The sequence below is a fragment of the Simochromis diagramma genome, unplaced genomic scaffold (genome assembly GCF_900408965.1).
Source record: "Simochromis diagramma unplaced genomic scaffold, fSimDia1.1 OVJJ01000302.1, whole genome shotgun sequence".
In the NCBI taxonomy this organism is placed as follows: Eukaryota; Metazoa; Chordata; class Actinopteri; order Cichliformes; family Cichlidae; genus Simochromis; species Simochromis diagramma.
Window position 1 is genome coordinate 8323471 of NW_024386792.1, and position 24334 is coordinate 8347804.

The 24334-nt window shown below is 36.8% G+C and overlaps 1 protein-coding gene across 2 annotated transcripts in view; it reads right to left on the reverse strand.

The window, feature by feature from the left end:
- ctnna2 (catenin (cadherin-associated protein), alpha 2) overlaps positions 1-24334 on the reverse strand; it is a 334263-nt gene that overhangs the window by 292978 nt on the left and 16951 nt on the right. For both annotated transcript variants that reach the window (XM_040024188.1, XM_040024190.1), the window contains exon 2: positions 13213-13319. In XM_040024188.1, the coding sequence (XP_039880122.1) occupies positions 13213-13314 (102 nt within the window). In that variant the 5' untranslated portion in view covers positions 13315-13319. The remainder of the gene's footprint in view (positions 1-13212; positions 13320-24334) is intronic.

Below are 24334 nucleotides of genomic sequence, written 5' to 3' on the forward strand. Positions count from 1 at the left end.
TATGGCACTATATTTAGAATAATAAAGCCGAGATTTCTCTTGACTGGAGGGCATAGTGGTAAGAGAACAGTAAAAACAACAGTTAAACTAGAAGGGCTGTGTTTCTGAGGCAATCTCTTTTGATGTGATGCATTTTCTCTGGTAGAGTAGCAGAGAGGCAACGAGGCAACCAGCATCTGTGCAGAACTGCTGTTCAGGACCCTGGGGCAAGCCATATGCTGACATAGTAAAGTGTCAGAAGATACTGCCCAAAGACAGATGAGTGTGTTGTTTCACAAGATCCAGCAATGACCCTCAGGCAATGGCAGAAGTAATGAGAAGACGTACGCTAACAGGAGGCGCTCTGCATAACGACACAGCTGTCATTCTTATCATACAGGTGAAGCATTACTTACTATTACCACCTTTCTCAAGGCATCAGCTAAAAATGTGCTATGCCTTCGCACATGTGTATTTTTGTCTCACGGGCAGGTGAAGAAGTGTTTGAGTCTGACAGCCACATATGAAGGAAACACCAGTGGTTTGATTTTTCATCAGAATGCAAACACTACACTAAAACTGTTGTGAGTTCACTGCCTGGCTCGCAAATATCTTAATGTACTGACCACCTGCAGTTTTCCAAATAATAAAAGTAGCAAAGCTAACAGTGATATACGACAGTTTTAAAGATGATAATAGATAAAACAATTTTACTAGGTCCTTGCTTTAGATAGATTTAATTGGAAATGTTGCTCTAAAATTTCACCCCAACAGGGGAGGAAAATCTAGTTTTTAGAAAACTGCAACATCTCTGTCGAGACACAATGTTTTTGCTGAAAAATGACATTCACAGAACATAATGTGTACAGTTTTCAATGGTCCTATTTTCTACTTGAGAAATTGCCCTTGTTTATATGAAATGTACACACTTTCATATAAGGGCTCTATTCAATACACGTAAAGTCAAATATTTCAAGCCTTTATTATTATTTTGATTATGGCTTACAGCTCATAAATTACATTTAAAACTCTTCAAAGTATGTTCATTTGTACACAGCAGCATTTGGTTGGAAACCCCCGACTACAAATTACAGCGTGACATAGAAGTGATGGTCTTGTAACACTCTGACAACAGCCTTCAGCTCGTCTGTATTTTTGGGTCGGGTATTTCTCATCTTCCTCTTACAATACCTCATTGATTCTTTGTGGGGTTCAGGCAAGTTGGCAGGCCAATCAAGAACTGTAATAACATGGTCAGCAAACAATCTGGTAGGAGTTTTGACTTTGTGAGCAGGTAACAAGTCCTGATGGTGAAGAAAATTGGCATCTCTGTAAACTCTGTCACCAGATGGAAAGTCGAAGTGCTCTTAAATCGTGTCCTAACTGTGGACTTGATAAAACACCACCAACACAGCAGCAGAAAACATGGTACCCCAAGTCATCACAGACTGCAGAAACTTCACACTGGACTTCAAACACCTTGAATTATGAGCCTTTCCACTCTTCCTCCAGACAGAGTTCCACAAGAAATTCAAAAAATTACTTTCATCTGAAAAGAGGACTTTAGAGTACTAAGAAACTGACCAGTTCTTTTTCTCCTTAGCCCAGATACGATGTTTCTGTCATTATCTCGACAGAAGCAGTGGCTTGATATTAGGAATGTGACAACTGAAGTCCCTTTCCTGAAGACATGTGCATGTGGTTGCTCTTCATCTCCAGACACCAGCCTCAGCATATTCCTTGAAAAGCTTTCCCAAGTTCTTGCCAGTCATTCTACAAGCTTGTTACTTGTATATCTTTTCATGCCACACTTTTACATCAAGTCAACTTTCCATTAATGTGCTTTCTTACAGCACTCTGTGAACAACCATCCTTGGAAGGATCACCATCTGGAAAGTGCCATGTCAGTGGTCTTTGCTAAGATTGTGGTTGCATGTGCTGAACAAGACTACAAGATATCGAAAGAGTAATTGGAAGCAAAATAGTCTAATGTTTTGAGATTTATTTATTTTTTTGTACAGCATCTTCTATTAATTGCATGTCAGTGCTGAAGAGACAAATATAGTTTCTAACATGTTTTAATAATACAGTTTTTTTAGAATTAGATCCTTTATTAAGATGGCAATAATAGGCCCACAGATTGATCAATATTATAGATTTGAGTTGATCACAACAAGCCTTGCCCAGAATACTTGTACATGTGTCCCTGTCTATTACAGTTCAGTTAACCGGTCTCGTAAATAACAAAGATTTGGTAAATATTACACAAAGAACCTTTAACTTTAACATCTATAATACTAGTCTATTGAAAACATGTTTAGGTCATTACTATACCATACCAAATCTGAACTGTCAACAATCTTATTATTCACATGTTTCTGTCAAGCCATTGTTAAACCATACTTTGGCCTTTACAAGATGTCACTGATAATCCAGATGTCCTTTCTATCCCCCCACCAAAAGAATTTAAGGATTCCTTCCTCTAACATGGCAGGAGTTCAGTGAGCAGTATGCCAAGAAGCAGGGGATCCAGACTGGCTTTTGAACATCACTTACAGTGTTCAAAGCCTCTTCGAAATACTGTCATCCAAATTCAAACAACGAATTAAAAAATAAATAAATAAAATAAAATAAAAATCTAAAAAAAAGAGTACAGAGAATGGATGACTTCTCAGCCTCAAATGAGGAGAACTTTTTCTTCCTTTCTTAAATCCAAGCTTTCACAAATGATGCAATGATGCACATGACTATGGCTTGTGTGTAATCTGACAGATGTGTATTTCTCAGGTAATTAAAGTGGATGTCTTCCAATAGCAAATACTTAGAAGACTACATCAAACTTGTTTCTAGGATAATACAAAAAAGTCACCTCTTAAAGTGATTTTCTTTTTTTTCCTAAATAAAATAAATAAATAAGTTTCTACCGCCAGAAAAAGTAAGGTGTTACAACTTCCTACCACACTGCTGTTAGGACTACTCTCCAAACTTAGATCAAATTACCCAACTTTGAGAGTGACTGTTCTGTGGTTTCACTCTAAAACTCTGAGGAGAAGCAAAGCATCCCTTCTTGCCTCTGAATATTGTCTGTTTGAGGTCCAGGCTTCCTCCTTTTCCGTTAGCTTAATGGATTATGACAGTGATGCAGCATGAAGCCTTAATCCCTTCGCCGTCGTCGTCTCCCCTCCCTTTATGTTAAGCCCCTTGACTAGAGAGTGTGTCTATGTGTGTCAGGTGCCAACCGTAACTTGCAGCCAAATGTTAGGCTTGGATGACATACAAAAACAAAGGTGATTAAAGCATCAACTGCTGACAGCCATTAAGGCTCTTCCTTAGCCTATTACCAGGCTGTGGAGTTAATATGCCAAGGAAAAGGATCTTTCAACTTAATAACACCATAAGAACACCAAAAGCAATCAACACTTATTTGCATTTTTTTCCTGTGTAACCCAAGCATGATTACTCACCATGATTTGATCCATATTAGAGTAACAAAAATAAACTAGGGAGTCAGAGACCACTAAAGGAAGAAACCATAACCAGGAGCTGGCTAAGTAGCTCTCTGTGATCTGGCAAACTGGACAGACCGCACAGCAGAGAGGCTCTCCAATACACCACATTAAGGCAGAATGTCACATCAGTGATCATATATCCCAATAATGGAAAATCCATCTAAAAGATGGAATTAGGGAGGCGACACCAGGTAGTAAATCCACTTTTGTCATGTACAAATGGTACTCATGTCATTATTATGTTAAGCTTAACAACAGAGGAACACACAAAATCTACACCCAAAGTTTAAACTGCTTTGTCTGAGTTTAGATCAGCTGAATATTTTTTATTAAATTTTATATTAAGCTAATCAGTCTAAGACCAATTAATTTGGCATGTACATCACAATAGCAAGAATCGGGCTGAACGCACTGAACTGTGCAAAAGACCTTCAAAGCTAATGCATCTAACTGAATTATAATTAGACATAAAACGAAGTACAAAACCCGTTTAGACTACAGTTTCATCTTGAATGAGGAAAAAAAAAACAATCTGAAGGAAGGAAAACTACATTTCTAAAGAGGTAAAAGTGTTCTTGTGGTTTTACATCCAGCTGAGGACAGAAATAAAAAATCTATATTAGAACAAAAAAGCAAAATTAGCTGAATGCAGTTTTCAGCTGGCCACCTAAAGAGTAATAACAAAACGTTACATATAATGTTACATTTTGATCATTACCAAAGCAAGCCAAACATCTCCATGAATATACTACTGTAGATGACTGAAAGCAATACAAACTTAAAAAATACGGTCCAAATATGTCCATCTCTTTTTTGTTCAAAAATTAGATACCTTGATGTCCTGTCAGTGGTTTATGAACTCATAACAAACAAAAAAAGCATTACTTACTTATGTAAGTGAGTAAAAATTGAGTACAATGTGTTGTGTGTTTGTGACAAAGAGAAGAACAGTATTTTCTCTGATGATATATTATTTGACAGACAACAACTTGTAACCTCAGTATTTGAGTTGGAGAGTTTTAATCTCATTAGTGGTTCCTGCTGCAAAACAATTACAACCCTGGACTCAGCAAACATATATTAAAGTATAAGTCTACTTTCTCTGCAATACAAGAAGCAAGATATACTGCACAGCAAGGACACTCTCACTGACAGGGAGTCAATACTACTCTTTATAGCCCCCAAAATTTACTGCCTAGCACAGAAGATCTCCTACAAACCGCTGAATTTATTTTTTACTTATTCACCTCATCAAATGAGAAAAACATTATTATGCAAGAGCAGTTATGAATAGTATCAGCCATTTTAAATACACTTTTTTTAATGCACCAACTAACGTCATTCCAGACGTCTTATGCTCCATTCAGTTCTGATCAGTACGAGTGACTTCATAATGAAGACAAAGAACAGGAAATGTACTTTCCTTTCATGAACATGGGCTCCCTTACAGTTAAAAGCAAGCAGAGTCACACAAATAATTTCTAATCTTTTTATGACCAAGTAAATGTATCTGCATAATCAATGGCTATTAGTCCTTCGTTCCTCAAGAATCAACAACTATGTCTTGACTGAAGACATTACTACATCTGGGGTTCTCATTGATATGTACAGAGGAAGAGGGCTAACAGCACTTCAGGAAAATATTCACAGTCAGGCTGTGAATAAAGCAAAGTAAAGCTACAGTTTAAAAATTCACAGTTTCTATCATTTTCTCTGGGTATATTAAAGCCTTTCCACTTTACACAGCCTATTTACTATTCTGGCTGGTTTCTCTTCTTGACTCCCATGTTCCCCTTCCAGGATGCTTAAAGTATGCATTGCAGTAGATGAAAATACCCTAACTTCTTGTACCTGCTTCTCAAGGCCAATTTTGCATATTTCTTTTTTTTTTTAAAGAAAAAAAAAACAATGCCATCGCTTGCAGCATAAAAAATGTTTACTATATCAGAGGCATGCTGCTTTCATACACAGTGATAAAGTAAGCCTTTCTGTTTTATTAGTTAGGACTTGCCCAGTACTGTTGCTGAGGTGGGAGAGGCTTGGTCTTGATAAATGAGGCGGCTATCTCCAGCAATGTCAGTGTGAGCCTGTTTGTCTATCCTCCTGAGGCAACCTTTTATTCCATCACACACTGAATCATCCAAATTGACAAGAAAAACAATCACAGTGTCTGGTTTGTATCCCAAAATGTTTCACACTTCCAGTGCAATTGCAGAAAAGATGAACTACCATAGTTAGCTATTGTGCTTATTCCCCTGGTTGTGTGGAGAATGGATTTTGCCAGAGTATGATCTTTTTACTGTTGCTGCACACAAGATGAATAAATGATGAATAATGTGAACTGTAATATCGATCATTTCAAAAAGGTAAATGGACTTGTTTTTAATATATATAGCGCTTTTCTACTCTACCTGAGCACTCAAAGCACTTTATAAATCTTGCCTCATTCACCTATTCACACCCACTGATACGAGCTCTTTTTTCTATGATTTTTCTAAGTAAGTCAAAGGAAAATGTCAGAAAACCTGAAAACAGTCATCAACTGACTTCATATGTTGGCTAAATTAATAACTATCATCTTACTAAATTCACACAATCAGAATGAAGCTTTTTAGATTAACCTAGGTTGTCACTGAAGCAAAAAACAGCTAAATATAAATCAGCAAAAACAAATGACTATGTCAGAAGACACATCATTTAAGATTTAATAATGATCACTTCATGTTAAAACTCTAAGCTCATCAGCTTTCTGTCCTAGTAGCAGTAAGCAATTACCTACCTGTCATTTAGATGACCATGCATAAGAGAAGCATAGGATGTGACTGACAGATGTTCGAAAAATAATACCGGTAATACACAAAACGCAACACTAAATTGAAACCAGCAATTCAAATTTTCAATACTTCCTACCTGCAGACAACTTACTGTAACCTCAGGCCGACTTGAAATTACACAGTCATTTGGAAAGTTCAGATATTTGATGCCAGAAAACTAGAGAGACGCTGCCAGTTCAAAATGCACGTCTGGGTTTTCTTCCAGGCAAACAGCGATGGTGGCACATTATTAATTTTAATGTAATCCTTTTAAAACAAATAAAGCCAAAACCCATAAAGTTTATAGACAGAGAAAAGCAGAAGGATGGTAAAGTTTGATGGTCAGCAATAACTCAGGCTTAAAAAGACTGAACTCATGCTGCATATACAGTTATCGTCTCCCTTTCATTGCATGAAACATAAGAAACAATACAAAAACATTATTAATGCTAATCATATTATTCTATGTGGAATTTACCTTTTCTTCTGTTTTTAGTTTGGAGTTTTTGGTGCAGGAAAGGCACAAAGTCAGCCGTGTCAGGAAAAATAAAACAATGAGGCCCAGCACCAATGTGACTGCAGGATGTTCAGGATTTGCAGATGAATAGGCTACAGATTAATTTTTACTCAATACGTGGCACTTCATGTCATCTTCAAGGTTATTTTAGTGGATTAGAAAATGGAGGCATGGTTGCACTGATCCTATTCAATACTTTTACTACCCTGTCAAAGGCTTTTTTTGGTTTGACATTGATATGAACATCAGAGCCCTGAAGAAACTCATTTTACTGCAGGGTAGTTCTCTGCATTTTTTTAAGTAGCAAAAAAACACCCTATAGGTGATTTTGCTTTCAAGGGCTACAGGACTTTGTTCACTTCACTCATGCATGAAAAAACAGACATGTATGTTAATTCATTAGAGTACTCCTTTTATGTTCATTATATCACTTTATATCATAAGATGGCAAAACAAATGAGTAATAAAAATATATACATCCTGGTCTCCTTTACAAGATAAATATTTATTATTTAGAACAAAGTAATCAATTAAAGGCACAATTGGCATCACTTTTAGGTGAACATTTATTTACAAATATGCAAGAAAATTTCCATGACCCGTGATAATCTTAGTACCCTAAGTAGTTTATATAGTAAGTCCCATCCATACTGAAAAAGGCTTCTTGGAGGAGTTGGGTAACAGACATATATACACTTTGGTCATTAAACTAAGATGTTACCAAACATCATATCTGCCAATATTAGTTATTTGCCAATGTATCAGTATCTGTATTTATAACATGTGATAAATAATAATTTACAAAACAAACAAACAAACAAAAGCCCACAGACACAGCACACTTTCATTACGTTTTAACTGATGATGTTGCATAGTCTACGTCTTCCCTGTTGGCAACATGTGTTTGGAATGGCACAAGCACAACAACCCGCTGATTCCAGCAGACTTGGACAGAGTCGAAGTGAGTAATCCATCCAAGTTCTTGCAATAATAAAACAATATTCAAATTACACTGTCATATTATCTTAATAAGGAATCATAAATAACTGCGTATAACAACTGTTATGTTTATGTTTCATATGTGCAAACAGATGACACATATCTAAATCACCAAATATCCGTAACGGTCTTAAAAATCCTATACTGGTCAGGCCCTAACAGCAAACAAGACAGCAAGCTTCACCTCACGTCACCTGACCAAATTATAAAAAAAGTCCTATGTTTATTTGATTTCAGCAGAACATTGTTGAAACACCGTCTGTACTTTAATACCAAAGATCTGGCTTATTTCAAATAGACTCTTTCTTTCATCACTTTTCATATGTATCATGCAGAGATTTTCAAAGCTGATGTAATGAAAACTTTCAACTGTTCACTTATTTTTATGAAGATTTCTGTTTTTCCCCTGGCCACTAAAAGAGGGAACAAATAGTTAGAAAACAGTAAATAAAACGTCATGTGACTTTAGTGTAAAGCCTCATAAGAGGAAGAGGAAGGCATCCTTCGAGACCTGGTCCCACTTTTAAGTCAGACAGAAGGATTTTAAAATGGCTTGACAGAAAAGCTCAAAGTTCAGATAAACCTAGACGATATAGTAATCTTTTGCTTACAATAGCAAACAGTAAAGGTTGGACATAGGAGAAGAAAGGGCTATGTAGTGCGGTTGTAACAGATAAAGCTGGCAAAAGTATAAAATCAATACTTGAAACATTCTCTGGAGAACCAAACAGTAAACAAACTGAGCCCCAGCCTGTGAGGAAATTTTAACCTTCACAGATCCAATATCCACAATTGCCAGTGGGTCGGCCCTGCAATAAGGCAACTTTATTAGGCCATCTTGGGGGAAAGAAAGTATGCCTGCTGGAACAGACTCAGTGGGATTCTGTATTTTTAGGATTTGTAATTTTAGGATTTCTGTGAATAAGCCTCTTGAAAATTCATTGTTGATTTCTGAAAAAACTCACTGAAACATGTGAAAATGCATTGTATAGTTCTGCCTGCAAAATATAATATCCTTCACCAACAAACAAAGAAATCTTACACAACAACCAAATAGAATTTGAGAAAGAGAAAGTAGTAGTCTTAACAAATGTTGACACGAGACACACAAAAAAAACAACAACATAGTGGTCCACAGGAGGAGCAAATGAAATACAGCCCCAGCAAAAGCTGACGAAAGGAATGAGATTTAAAGAAAAGATCTAAGCTATCATAACATTGCAGAGACCATTCATTAGAGGAAAGGGGCTTGGTTAAAAGTACAAAGCACAGTGCAGCAGGACTGCACAATTAATCATTAGAAGAAAAAAAACTCCCGCAGGCACAAAGAAATTATGGAGGCTATCACTTATCACCTGACCAAAGATATGGCTCCCATCAACACTGTTGAAAACGAGGGATTTAGGAAAATGATCAACACCCTAGACAAACGCTACACAGTGCCGTCCCGCAACTATTTTAAAAATGTTGCACTACCTGCTCTATACACGCAGTGTCGAGCAATGGTGGAGACGGAATTACAAGCAGTACAACATTTTGCGGCAACGACAAAATGTGAGACATTTATTGTTTTTGTGTTCAGTCTCAACTGTTACGAAGTTGATGAGCAGTTAATAAGTGCAAGAAATATTTATATTGGAAAAGAAAATCGTGAGAGAATCGTGATCTCAATTCTAAGCAAAAAAATTGTGATTCTCATTTTATGCAAAATCGTGCAGCCCTACAGTGCAGCCAAGCAAAGAAGCTTGGATCTTTGGTCAAGGCTGCTGGTACATTTGATGGTAATGAATTTGTAATTATAATATTTATTGTTGGGCAAGACAAATGTGTTTTGGCCATGAGCCATTACCTTCCCTAAATCACAAGTGGGCTGATTGCACTGATAACCACTCAGAGTGGAAATAAATAATACAAATTCTAGAGATGCACTAAATGGCCAGGAACCAAAATCAGATGATAAGGCCTGGACCTGTGACCGGATGGTCAGCCTCCAACATGTCTGATGATGAGCCAGTCTGCTTCATGCATGAGCAAAACAGCAATGCAAATAGATCTGTGCACACTCACAGCCATATGCTAACATGTTGTTAGCATGGAACTTTTCAATGTGTGCAAAGAAACCTAATGAGAAACTTAAATAACCTTCAATGACTTAAACATGGATATTTTAATAAAGCTAACAAAGGCAAAGTGGCTAAAGCTAAAGCTCATCAGAGCCAGTTGCAAGCCAGCAGCCTCGGTATGAGCAAAAGATAAAAGCAGTTGTGAGGAAAATTATGGAAATAAGTGAAAAAGTGAAAAGGATTGATGTCATCTTATTTGGTAACTTTATAAACATACTGAATAATGATGCAGGAACCTCACATTTGCATTGTTATATAAATTCGCTTTTGTTTAAAAAGATTTAAATAAGTACAACATTTGTACTCATTTACAGTTAAATATTTGTACCAATAATAATAGACCACTTTATTTTCACTTCAAGCTATAAAGCACTTTACTGCTATAATGACTATAATGAATTACTTTTATTATGAAAATAATAATTTGTCTTCAAGAAAAGTGTTTCTGTTTATACTTCCAGGTATAGTTCTTAAATTTAAATTGGAATTGGACAAGTAAATTGCAATTGGTGTGTCTCTAACAAACTCTTATTAGTCAGTAATCTATTTGAAATGTTCAAGTGATTAAAATTTGGAGTTGAACGTGTTACTATTTTGTATTTTACAATTGGTGATCACACAAGTACAATCACCAAGGATGAAACAGCAGTTCATGCCATATTCATGTGCTTGAACCAATTCTTTAAAAAGCATTAATCACTGTAACACATACACATTTTGTTTTGCTTATTGTTCATCCAAGGTTTGAGCCTTTAAACCATATTTAACACATGCTAGAAGTCAGACAAAACGTCTCTGATAAAACCCTCCGTACTAAGGAGGAGTGAATCCTCCTCAGCATGAAGGATTGTAGTGTTGCATACATTTTCTGGAAAAAAAAGATGTGATTTCTTCAGCAGCTTGTAGCTGGAGGGGTTATGATGCTCTACCTCTTTAAAACACCCAAAAGTTCTTCTATTCCAGGCAACACACATAGCGAGGTCATGGTTTTTACTTGTTTTTTTCCCTCTTCTGTAGCGAGTCTTTTGACAGTGTTTTGGGATTGTTATGCTGAAATATTCCTGTTCTGTTGAGTTTCTGACATTGTTACCCATATTTTCGGTATAGCCATAGGAATTCAAAGTGCTATCTCCACAAAAGCTTTTGGCATTCACGCAGCCTTGTACTGCTGCATTCTCACCTCAATGCTTCACTGTCAGAACTATGCAACAATGTGGCAGTTCTGGCCAGGTTCACAGCAAGTGTGCTGGATCAAATCTTATACAGAGAGATTTATCTTCATGTCACCTGACCATAGAAAATAATTCCAATATACAACTCATTTTCTTGTTCTTTAGCAGAGGACAATCAAACTAAGGTTTTTTTTGTTTGTTTGTTTGTTTGGGTGTTGGGGGGGGGGGGGGGGTACCAAAGACCATAAACAGTTTTTCTTTAGTTTGGCTTTTTTTTTGTTTGTTTACTTTGGTTTGTTTTTTCTGGTGCAAAATGTGTTCCCCTTGCATCATTACCTTGTTTATTTTTCTCACTATTCCACTGTTTTCTTTCCTTTTCTTTTGTTACCTGTCCGTGTACATGTTCCTGTTCCACAGTATTGTGTGTGGTATTCATTTTCTGATTTAACTTTGTGATCTATGGTTACAGTCCCTTTTCTTCAGCCAGAACACTAGCTCAACAAGTTATGGCAAATACTTAAATACTATCTTTTTTTTTCCTTTTCTTTCTTTAAACCAACTTGTCTGCTCTTTGGTTTACATTTGGCTCCTCTTCCTTAAACTGAACGTTAGAATTAGTGGTACTGTGACTTGTTGTTTACCTGCTAAACATAGCTACAACTATGTTTTGACTAATGTTTCCCTGGTCACTAACCTTTCCAATTTCCTACAGGTAAATATTTTCCATGTGGAGTTTCTCATATTCATTGCTTTCATAATTATTTATTGCTTATGTATCAGTGGTTGCACATGGTTTATATTTAGTTTTTTTATCATTTCAGTATAGTTTCTACAAAGTCTTTCTTTTGCTTCTTCAACAGAGAAAACTGTTGGAAATACTACAGTTATTGAAAGGTGACACACTTTTGAATCATTTTACCTTTAACAGACTCGACAGTGATGAACTCATTACTATACAGTGGTCCCTCGTTTATTGCGGAAGTTTTTGGGGAACATTTTCACACTTTTCTCTCTTGTTTAAACACTCTCAAAGTTCAAACCTTGGTAGAAAAATAAGTCCAGTATTATAGAATGAAACCAAAGATCAAACCCTGTTTTGAGGGGTTCATATTCAGGGCCCAGAACATGGGAATAGAGCAGCTGCGAGAGAATTCAACATTAATGAATCAATGGTAGTAGCAAGCAAGAAGCAAGAAGAATGAGTTGAGTAAAGTTTGACTTATCTGACTGTTTTGTTTTGCTTAATGCGCCTTATAATCAGTTGTGCCATATGCTCTGAAAAATACGGTAATTTCTACCTTCCTTTAGCATGTCTAGAAGTTCAACTTTTTGTGCGATGGTTAGCATATTCCTCTGCCTTTGGGTGCTACCGCATTTTGTCGACACAGTTGTGTTTGTTGAGAAGAAAACTTACAAACATACAGTACAGCACTTCAGACTCACACTGCTAGCAATCGAAGATTTATGTAAATTTGACAAGCTGAACGCATTCTTTACTGTAAAGGAGACACAGCACGAGATTGACTGACAATGGTCTACAGCCAATCAAGACGCAGAACACAATACGCTGTTAAAAAAATAAAATACAATAAAAAATATCAGTGAAACAGCGAGGCCGCGAAAGGTGAACCGCGTTATAGCGAGGGATCTCTGTACTATAATATAATATAATACTATAATAGACAAAACAAGAACCTGAAAGTGAATCTACTAAATAGAAACAATATTCAATTCTAGTCAGAAACTCTGTCACAATAAGCCAACGTGATCAAAGTCTGCTTCAGCCATCTGTTCAGCTTAGAAGGCAAAGTCATTTGCGATGAGCCAAAGTCCCTGGCTGTAAACCAATACAGTTTAACAACCTTGTAACAAGTGATCCAGCCAAGGTGCAACCAGAAAGTAATTGCTACTCTGATACTGAACTGTAACAATTATAGCTTGTTTACTTGTTCATTAATATTGACACCATTAGACTTCAGAAATTCTCCAAACATTATTTACTGTAAACAAATGAGTGGATTACCAAAAGTTATGACTTTGCTCTGGCTATGGCTGGTAACTTAAAACCGTTTGTTATGTTTATGTCATAGATTTATCTACCTGTGTCACCAGGGGCTCCAGAAGCCGCTCCACAGTCAAGGTGCGAATTTCAAGACTCTTTGGGTCCCATTTCAATAGGATAGGGGAGGTGGCGGTCGTCATGGTCTCTGTTAAAAACAAAATAATTAAAAGTTAGAAACATAACATAAAATGTATTGGACATGAAAAAAAATCTTCCAATTTGCACAAAGTAAATTTCCCCATGTGCTATTGAAGGTATTCTGGGGTATTTACATATATAATGTGTTCAAAAAGCAATGTTTTGCTGATAATGGTACAGGGGGGCAGAATTAAAAACGTGCAGGTATGTATGTAAAGCCAGCCAAATGATAAGTGCACAAACACAATAGGTTTCAGAGTGGGTCAGGCTTTTGATGGGGGGGTAGCCTTTCTACAGCAGCATTGTGTTGTGGATCGTTTCAATGGAAGGCAAAGTTTCAGTGGAGTCTGGAAACAGCAAATGCTGGCTCTGCACATTAAAAAAGCTCAGTCAACAATTCCATCAAACCATCAATGAAAGAGTGGTCACTTCTCTAACCTTAAGACACTGTAATTAACTTTATTAATTAACACCACCAGTACAATACATGTCTGCTAATCTGTAATCTACTGAGTATAGCTGTAGTAAATTCAGAGAGAACTCTATTGTGTATCACTTTAAAGGTATTTGTCATTCTGTAGAGTTCTGGCCTACATTTGTCCACACTCCTTTAGAAGAATCTGAGCAGCATTTTGATTACGTCAAAGTATTCAGGTACAAACACTGCATTATTGTGCAACTGTACAATGAGAGAATGCAAATGAAGAGAAACAGTGAAGAAGGAGTGGGAAATGGGATGAAAGCTTGATAAAACTTGGAAACAAAATAAGCCCCAAGTTCAGCTCCTTCAGTTAATCCGACCACCTCCTCAAGAGCTTCCTCTGCAGAAAAGGGCAAAACCAGAAGTCACATTAAGCTCTGCAATATGAGTCTCAACTGGGCAGTTCTTCAGACAATCTGTACTAAACTAGAACTATTTTTTTGACGGTAGGTTTGTTTTTGTTTTTTGGAGGGTTCTTTTGGGGGGGACTCAGTAGGTTACATTAGGTGAATGTGACTACTGAACAGCTGGTATGGGGGGTAGCAGTCTGTTGGTACTGTGGGGATGTTTCTACGGTAAGCAATTTCAGAATGGGCCAACTGGGACTGGCCAAGTCTACTGCCAATGTCAATGAGGCAGAGGGGAATAAATAATGTGAATAAGAATGACAGATCTGGGCCACAGGCTCCCAACACTACACACAGCAGGTTAAGATAGATGGACAGAAGGAAATGTAGCAACCTGGCACTACTGATAATGGTGGACCTTTATTTTTAAAAAGTTTGCAGGCCTGTACTTATGCTCATGTCATTACATTTTTGTCGCCTGCAAGGAAATGTGAGGGACAATGAATCAGACCTTGTGCGTCAGCTCATCAATCTATCATGCACAGCACTTTGACAAAACCTAAGGGAATGATGAATGTACTTTCTCTGATCTGACATTTTCAAAATGTAACAAACTTGTATTAGCAGGTAAGAGTAGGGGGCTGGCTGTAATGGCAGAATTCTCACTTACTTCCTTGAAAGACAGACATTTGTGCAACTACTGCTGCAGTGAACATGAGGCAGATATTTTTAAGATCCATAATTCAGTATTTAAATGAGTGCAAGCTTGCTTTCATTGTAATAGCTGATTTTACTAGATGACGTAACATGTGTTACTAGTGGGTTTAATCCGCTGTACTTAGTTGAAATATGAGTAAAGGTTTTTTGCCATTTTCTGGTAAATTCACTCTTAACATCATCATGTTGACTTTGTAAAGGAAGAAACTATACGGTCTGCTATTTAGAACAACATCATCATTTCTACAGTATTTTAAAACACTTAATAATAGTAATAGATTGCTACTTAGAGTCAAGATAATGCAAATGAGAGCTTCTCTTGTCAAAACTAGTTAGACAGTTTTTATGATATTAAAATGTTCCTGGCAGAGCTTTGTATGTACTATAAGAATAAGCAGAAGTGATGTGAATGCTTGAGGCAGAAGAACACGCCATAGACGGGAAAACAGCAGCACTGTGAAAAATACCAGTGCCCTATTGTAATGTAATAAACAGTTCACTGGTGTATGTCAGTGTAACTTCTCAAACACCAAGATTCAAATTATTTGTGATACCTTATTTAACCAAGCCATAAAAGAAGGGGACTGTGTCTATTGAGCTATTGGTTTTAAGTCACAGATGGTAGTTACAACTGAAGGGAAAATGTCAAAACCAGTGGTGACTGCATTAAAGTAAAAGTGCTGAAAATAAATAGCCTTTATAAAGTTTATAATAACTATTTTGACTGAATCAGCCGAGTAGTAGATCTGCCAGCTACTTTGATATTCAACATATTGTCTAGGTTATTTGCATTTATAGAAATACTACCAAGCCTTGTAATCATAAACTAAACATCTTTGGGTTGTGGAATGCACCAAACATGACATTTCATATGTCGCCTAGGATTCGTTTAATGTTGGTTATGAACATTTTTCATCTTCCTCTGACATTTTAATGACATTTTAAACACCAAACATTTGGTTACTAGGGTAACCCCATGAAAACAGAGTCTGAACAGCAAGCAGCATTTGAAAGAAAATTAATTGGTTAGTCAGAACCATAATAAATTGCAGTGCAATAATAAAGTCATGCCGATAATGATAGCCCTTCCTGTCTTTACACTGAATTAGTATAAGCTATGGAGAAAAGTAAATAAAGCATGCTTTCCACAGTAATGACTACACAAATGCTTTCATCACTGCAACACCACAAATGAACAATAAATCACAATCAACGTGTGCAAGTGAATAACATTACTATAATATAGCCAGTGAAGGTGAATGTTCAGATGGTTTATGGGTTGTTTTTTATTAATATTAAGTTCACTGTCATCTACCATGTATCTGTAATGCACCTATGTTAATAATAAATCAAAATGTTTCAAAAATAGTCCAAAGCACGGTTTCCGATGATGCAAAGCAGAAGCAGGAAAGAAAGTAGAAATTCAGTCAGGATGTTTCGACAAGATTACATCTTTCACAGAGCCAGAATATAAACAGCTGAGCGACTGCCATCTGTCAGAGAGATGTCATCTATAACATCATTATTCACCACATTCAGCTGCACAGTGTAACAACAAATATGATGAAACAGAATGATATGTGGGGACGCATTTCTGAAGAAAAAAAAACAGACTCTCATGTTTATCAGTAATACAGTACTGCCATCTGACTGAATGGAGTCACATATTCATAGTTTTCAGTGAGGTGGCTGTTATTGAGAGCCACACGACGGAACGAACTGGTCAACATTGGACACTTCATGGTACTGCAGCACCAGCTCATTAATTTTCTACCATTTAAACCACAAATGAAGAAAACACATTACCCACTCCATTATTTCAATCACTGAAAAAAACAGTGAAGTCCCTGCCAGAGCTTGACTTTGTCTGTGTTTACATATATCTTACGGAGGATCCTTCCACAGTGAAAACGTACAAAGGTACAGGCAGTTGTAAGGATTTCCAATCTGGATAGGTCAATAACGCTCCCTTTAAGCAGGTGAAGGGCACAAAATTCGTCACTGTCACAGCAAGGGTGAGTGCTAATTAGCAAACAGAGGTAGCTAATGTTAATCAATTGGTCATTAGTTTCAGGGTCAATGTGGTCAGAGTTCTGGAGGAGTAGTGACACAGTAATGTATTTTAAAGGTTATATGACATTAATCCAAAAGAACCTTAATTGACAACCTGGGTTACAGATAAGATTTGGTCATTTAACCACTATGCATGTACAGCAGGTGTTAGGAGAAGTGTGCAATTTGCATGCAATGTTATAACACACACGTCACCAGCATGAGTTAACAAACTGAATAGCTGGCAATTGGTGCATCTCATTAGGGCCATTTCAAATACAATTTTGGGCGGGTTTAAAGCATCGGTAGTAATCAACAGCAAATAATATAAGTTTCACCAGGCGAGTGAGATGAGGTTAGCTCTAATTTGCTGTGATTTCAGATATATTTATACATAAAATGGTCAATTAGGGATAAAGTTAGAAAGAACCCTGGAGCTCTTAGTTTTCCTTAATTTTTCCTCTCACCATGCATGTCTGCTGTCACTCTGAAGCCTAGCTGCTTCCTTTCACAATGTATACAGCAGAGAGAACGAGAGAGTAGTATTTCTAGGCTTGAGAGTGCGACACTATTGGACAGCACCATGATAATGTCCCCACATACTTTTGAAATGTGTTTAGTTAGCCCACTAAAAGTGTATGAAAAGGTGTTATTTAAAAAAAACAATGAGATCAACTCTTTTGGGACTGGTGATCCCAGTCCCAAAAAAGAATACCTGCCTAACTAACAAATAGCTGAACAGAGGAATATTTGGATATAGCCTTATTTATAACTACCCACCGCTTTGGCAAACCAAACAGGCAAAAACAATACGTAATGGACAATGAAATAAATTGCTATGCCCCAGACTGGGGCCTATTATGTGAGGTCATTGAAAAATATTGATAAAAATGAACCACAAGTGCATATTATGCAGTCACTCTCATTTCACTGCACATTTTTATCTCAACAGTGCTGTCCCGAGATTAAAGCAACAAGTATAAAGTGTTAGTTTGTTAAGTGACTTGCATTCTGTTTCACAGCTTTCATGATTTGGCATCATGCTCTCAACTAACAACACTGTGAAAAGGTGCACACATTCAAAGTAGAAGAAATAACATGACACAAAAAGAGTATCATCACAAACAGCTTCTAGATTTACCAGAGATAGCTACAGAAGTGGGACAATAGTTTATCTACTTGTCATTGTGGCACTACATTTGCTACAATTATAGCTTTGTACTTTAAATAAACTCCAGGGTACCACAACACCCCAGGGAGAGTGTCCTCTGTGAAGGCACAGATTCTCTTTCTTGTGGATCTATTTTGTCTAATTAGTATGTTTTACTCAAAAGCATCTCAAGTGTCTTAGACTGACTGGAAAAACCACATTAAAAGCAAGAAATTACCTGCCTATAAACATGATGAAGGGTTTTGATCCAAAGCTACAATGATGAATTGGTTGCTGAATCAATCACCAGCTACTGTGATAATCTCTTAACTCCAATTTCTTGAATTTGAATATTTTCTGGTGCTAGTCAGTTTTTTTAACCATATTCTGATAGTTTATAGACCAAACAGCAAACATTCCGATCATGAAAATAATCTGCACGTTAATCTGCAATAAAAATGAATTCAGTCCACACTGATTGTCCTGTGAGTTAGCCGTCTAACATTTTTTTGTCTGTGGAGTTAATCATTTAATTAAGGTTATTTGATAAATAGAAATAGAAAGTCCACAGTGACCTTTAAAAAGTTTGTAACATGTAGAAGATTTGTGTTATCTTTAACTGTTTGGACACTGAGAATCACTAAGATGCATAATGGTATGCAAAACATACAGCAACATTTATTCAAAAAAAAAGGAAAAAGAAAAAAGAAAAGCACAGGGCGTAACCCAGAATGGGTCATTTGTTGCACTGAGATGAGCGGGATACAGTCAGAACGGAGGATGTCACAAAAGTTTCTAAAGCTCTGGGGACTGCCTTTAACACATGAGTAAGAAAAAAAAAGCAAATACAGAAAAAGCACATTCAGGTTTTTTAAAGCGCACAAGAAATCTACACTTTTGTCACACACTGTTTTCAGCATGCTATAAATTTGTGTGTTTTTGTCTCTTCACAGACACAATCTAGGGATGTACCAGTTTTTGCAGAATTGTTTACCATCACGTTCCCATTACACAACGGTTTTCTCCTGCCTCAGGACAGGCTTTTGGGGAAGAGTGATTAGGTTTCAGAAGGTTTAGAGTAGCACAATTCAAAGAAGGAAAATGGGCCATGTGCTAGAATTTTTAGATTTATTCAAAAAAAAAAAAAAAAGAAAAAACCTGTGATGCACCAACACTTGCATAAATAATCTACCCTCTAGGCTGAACAGTAACAGCTATCAATGGAAATTTAAAAAGTTTTAAAATCAGGGACAGAAAAGTTTTATGAGCAGCACTATGGCTCGTTATAAACTTGTTTTTATGGTCTTAATTAGCCACGTTATTAAAATTACAAAACAAAAATTATTACAATCAACAAAGCACGTGCTTGATCAATTCCAGTTTTGAAATGCTCTCTACCAAATGATAAAATAATGCCATGTTATGTTTATGTGTTAGTTTTATGGTGAAGGCCTCCCTGCTTAAATTGTGAGTTGACACGTTACACACGTTCACAAAGTAATTCAGTACATAATAACTTATGTATGTAAAAAGAAGCCCCTCTGAATTAAATTTAGAAAAAGCCACCCAGAGGTTAAGCAGCCAATATAATATACTGCAAACTCCAACTTAACTCAGTACTTCACAAGTGGAGTTCCTGCTAGTTTTATCAAGCGCTGCTGTTCAGCAATTCATTTCAGTGCCAGAAAGCAGCATCCTCACTGCTCAATTAATCACAAGCTTGCAGATACTGTGCCTTCCGAGTTTGGCAAAGAGTGCACACCAAATTGCAGCTTTGTTGTTAATTAGGTTTCTTGTTTTGTGTGTTGGTGTTTATAATACTTCAGTTGTCTTAGTACGTTAATTATGTCTGCCCACTCAATGCCCGATCGTTAATATAGGTTTCTGTTTACCGGTTGAAGAAACTACTGTGGAACCACAGTTTTTTCAGCATTATGGATTCGCCCTGAAAAACATAAAAAAATAGATTAAATAAGATATTTATTTTCGTAGTGTTAAGTACTATGCTTTGTAAAGCTCATACAATAATTGCACTCATTAGAAAACCTTCAGTTGGCCGGAGCAACTAAAATATATACATAACTTTAATCAAGATGTTCATTAGGTTAAGTGTTGCTCATCTGTGATGTTGCTTAGAAACACCTTCTGATTAAAACACACACACACTCACACACAGATGGGCAGCACAGATGCTTAGCGGTGACAGCAGGCTCACGTGGAATTTCCATACTCTTCCTTATTAGAGCGTATTTCCTTCAGGTACTGTGGTTTCCGCTTAAGTCTAAAGGCATATATGGTGGGCTATTTCAACTAAAGGATTCTTAGTGTTGGTCTGGTCGAATCCAGACTACTTAAAAATAATATCCGGAAACGGATGGATTAAAATACAAGCATGAACTGCAGACTGACAGTATTTCAGATGCACTTTGAAAGCCATATGCAGGAACTCATAAATTAAAACACTGAATTAACCATAGAATTTTTTATGTAGCAGTGGCAAAACACACATGATTTCCAGTGTATTATCCTGGGGCTTCACACTGCTCTTTTTGATTTTCCAACTTCCATGCCTCTTCTGTCTATCTAACCTAGGAATGGTAATGAATTTAGCACAAATAAAACACAGAAGCAAGAACTAAGACGACCAAGATATTAACAAAGTCAACCACAAATTGTAAAACCTCCTACAACTTCAAATGTGTTATTAAAAAGCATTCAGAACAACACCAACATTTTTTGTGACTTTGACTTCTGCTTCCTCAAAACTCCCCTTTTAACTAATTTTAGCCAAAATGTTCCGACCAGAATGAAAATTGTGAAAGTGAGCAACAACTGTGAAGCTGAGGGTCATGTACACAGAGGGAGAGAGCACCAGGACAGATATTTAGTGCTCTCTCTCAGCTTGAATGACATGTTTTATTATTAGTTTGCAGAGATGGCAGCAATGCGGGAGTGGCAACAATGGCATCCGTAGCAAGTTCGCCACATGCTGCCATTCTCTGCAAGTCAGCTCATTTGTCACCTAATGTAGGGTGTTCTTGATACTGTCTGTTTTTATTGCCCATTAAACAATATTATTACCTCTGGTTGTGCTTGTGTCAGCTATTCTTTGAAATAACGCTGATGACATGGCAGAGAGACAACTGAAAACGGATGTAAAGTAATTACCTCAGTCAGCCAGATGTGAACTGGGTATTGTCTGGGTTTAAAAGGTGGGTTTCTGTGCACTCAGTTGTGCCTGAATCTTTATATTTCTGCCTTTTTCAAATCACCTCATAAGTTGGTGTGATCAGAATACCTAACCTTAATATATATTAATGATACCAGAAGATAGAGAGGTGTTGTAGGCCTAAAGACTGATCGATGACCCCCTAGCAACCACTGGCTGCTGGTAAAAATGTGTTTTACTCAACAAGCTAATGAGTAGTGGCTGGATGTCTGTAAAAAGTATTGCTAAAGCCAGAACCACTCACATCTAAAACCATTAATTGACCTTCTGGAAACCACCAGTTGCTAGGGAAAAATATAGATATTCTCCAACTGGTGGCGAGTAGTTGCTGAAAGTTGCTGGCTATCACTAAGTGTAATGGGTCAAAAAAAGTATTTGGTGCTTTAAGAAAAATGACCACACCATTGGCTGGTCACTAGCCTGTTGCTGTAGTTGTCTGTAGTGCGCGTGGAATATGACGACTTCACTGGAAACACTGGCCGAGTGCTCACTGAGTGCTAGTGAAATAGTGAAAAATGAAACTGGAAAAAGAGATCATTAACTTTCAAAGTAAAAGTTGTACCTCTTGAAACATGTTGATTTCAGCATTAAGACCCATTTTTTATTTTGAAAGAGAACATTCTGTGTTTCCAGTTTGCATTGCATTTTTTCACTAGTTTCACTATTTGGTCAATACTTGGCGAGTTTTTACAGACATGTCGCCATTGCGGTGCTCTACTGCCAAGCAAAGAGATGACAACAAGGGTTTTGGTCTAGCACCCTTGATACTGGTCAAGGAATTCCCTGCCGATTCCCTGAGATTCCGACCAGTATCTCACAAAGACCTAAGCTATACAATCACTAACCAGCAAAATAACAACCCAAAAGCAATTAGCTAGCCTATTGAAAAATAATGCAATTGTTGAGTTAAATGTTAATCCAGCAACAGGAATCCTATTTTATATTTTACCAAAAAAAAAGCACCCCGTAAAACTGAGAGATGTGCAAAAGCCAATTCAATTTTGTTTGAGCAAAACTAAAATGAAGAAAACCCAGTAATAACAATGTTCAACAATGCACGCTCAAACATCCAGGTAAAGAAATCCCAAAAAGCTGATAATATCAAAGTTAATAGTAATAATAGTAATAAGAAAGCTACTATAACAGACAATTCATCAAATCCTTTGTTGACGAACTCTATGTAACAAAGTAACCAATAAATAATTGCTGAAGATGAACAAAATTGCTAAAGTTGTTAGGCTGTAATTGTGTTGTTCTTGTGGTAAAAGCTGACAAACATTAATCAGGTATGACCTTTTAGCTCGTTTTCATGCTCGTATCTAGTTTTGTCTGGTTCATTTCATTTTCAATGTCACAGCAATATTTAAAATGTGAGACAAACTTATTTCAAAAATAAAACCTTTTTTAATAAAGTGTGTTCAAAATAATTTGCTCCATGTCTTTATTCAGTGAGCACAGGCTTGAGTTCTGCTGCACATAACTGGGCTAGTGTACCTATCAAAACAGATATGTGTAGCACTGTAGAAAAGCAGACATTTCTGTATTTATTCATGCCGAGTCACACTGTCAGCGCGAAATTGAATAAGGTTATCACACTTCACAGATCTTTCTTGCATTGTGAATGCCTAGTTGTGACAGACTATGCACATCTCTAGACCTGAGGATCTTGTTTAGAAGTAGACCAATATAAATTTAACTGCACTAACAATAAGTAGCAGCGAGAGATGCAGACAAGGGCTGTGACAGTTCATTAAGATGTCCTTTCAGACTCAGTGAACACCAGTAGCCCTTGCAACGACTCCTGAATTAAATCTTGTCAGAGAAAGATTCATTTACATATTAGTGACATTTTGATTAATGTCAAATCAAATGATACACCTCTCACACCTGAAGAACATATTGCCGAAAAGATCAAGCAGGAAGGTCCTATCATTAACCTAAAATGAGCACTCTGTCAAAGGAGGAAATCAAGCACTGGTTACTAAATGAAAAGTGGTGCTTTTAGACTGCAGCAAGACAAAGTCGAGGAGATAGCAAGGCTTTTTTTTCCCTTGGTATGAGCTGCACCCTTGTGTGAACTTACCACTGAGTAGAAATCCAAAATCTCCAGGGGGAAGATGGTGAAGAGATTTAAGGCCACAAGAAGCATTTCAGAGCTAGTAATCAAGGTGCTAGTTTTAAGTCTGCCTGCCTTAAAAACTATGGCATCCAAGAAGTCTAAATGTCATGAACATTTATTTTCCCCTAATAAGGAATGAGATAATTAATTGTTAATTGTGTTAATTTCCCACTTAATGACAGAAGTTGTCTTAGTTCAACTCAAGATTATACAACCATCGAATGTATTGCTGACATGCAAACCCCAGGATCTGTCGGATATACTGTTTGTGGTTACTTCCTGTATTAAGGTCAGAATTTCAAATATTATACAAATATATAGAGAAAGATTCATGTATCTATTATATATATATATATATATATATATATATATATATATATATATATATATATATACACACACATACATATAATAGACACCAAGGTTGCATGAATTATTCTTTTCTCAAGCATTGTGAACTTGCATAGGTATTTGGGGTTTTTTTAGGGTTTTTTTTCTTTTCTTTTGTTTTTTAAATCTTGTGTTCTCGCCTAAATGGGTTTTGTCTGGGTGCTGCTGTTTACTTTTCACAGTCCAAATACATGATTGTTTAGGTTAATTAGTGAGTCTGAATTGCCCATATGGATGTAACTCTGAATGATTGTCACTCTTGCTATGTTAGCGCTGTGATAATAGCTCACATGATGGAGGAGTGATGGAGGCCTCTGTGATGGTAATGGCCATGTGGTTTTTTTCTGGCTCATGTGATGACTCACAGGATTAATAGTGGACTACCTCCAAGGGGACAACCCCCACTAGGGGTTTAATACCTTGGACTCATCATCAGTTGTTTTAGAACTGAAGAGGGTTTTTGGATGAGAGGCAAGATATCTTCAGAACAATGTGCCCATACATTTTTGTCATCTACCAGATAATACAAATGCTGAA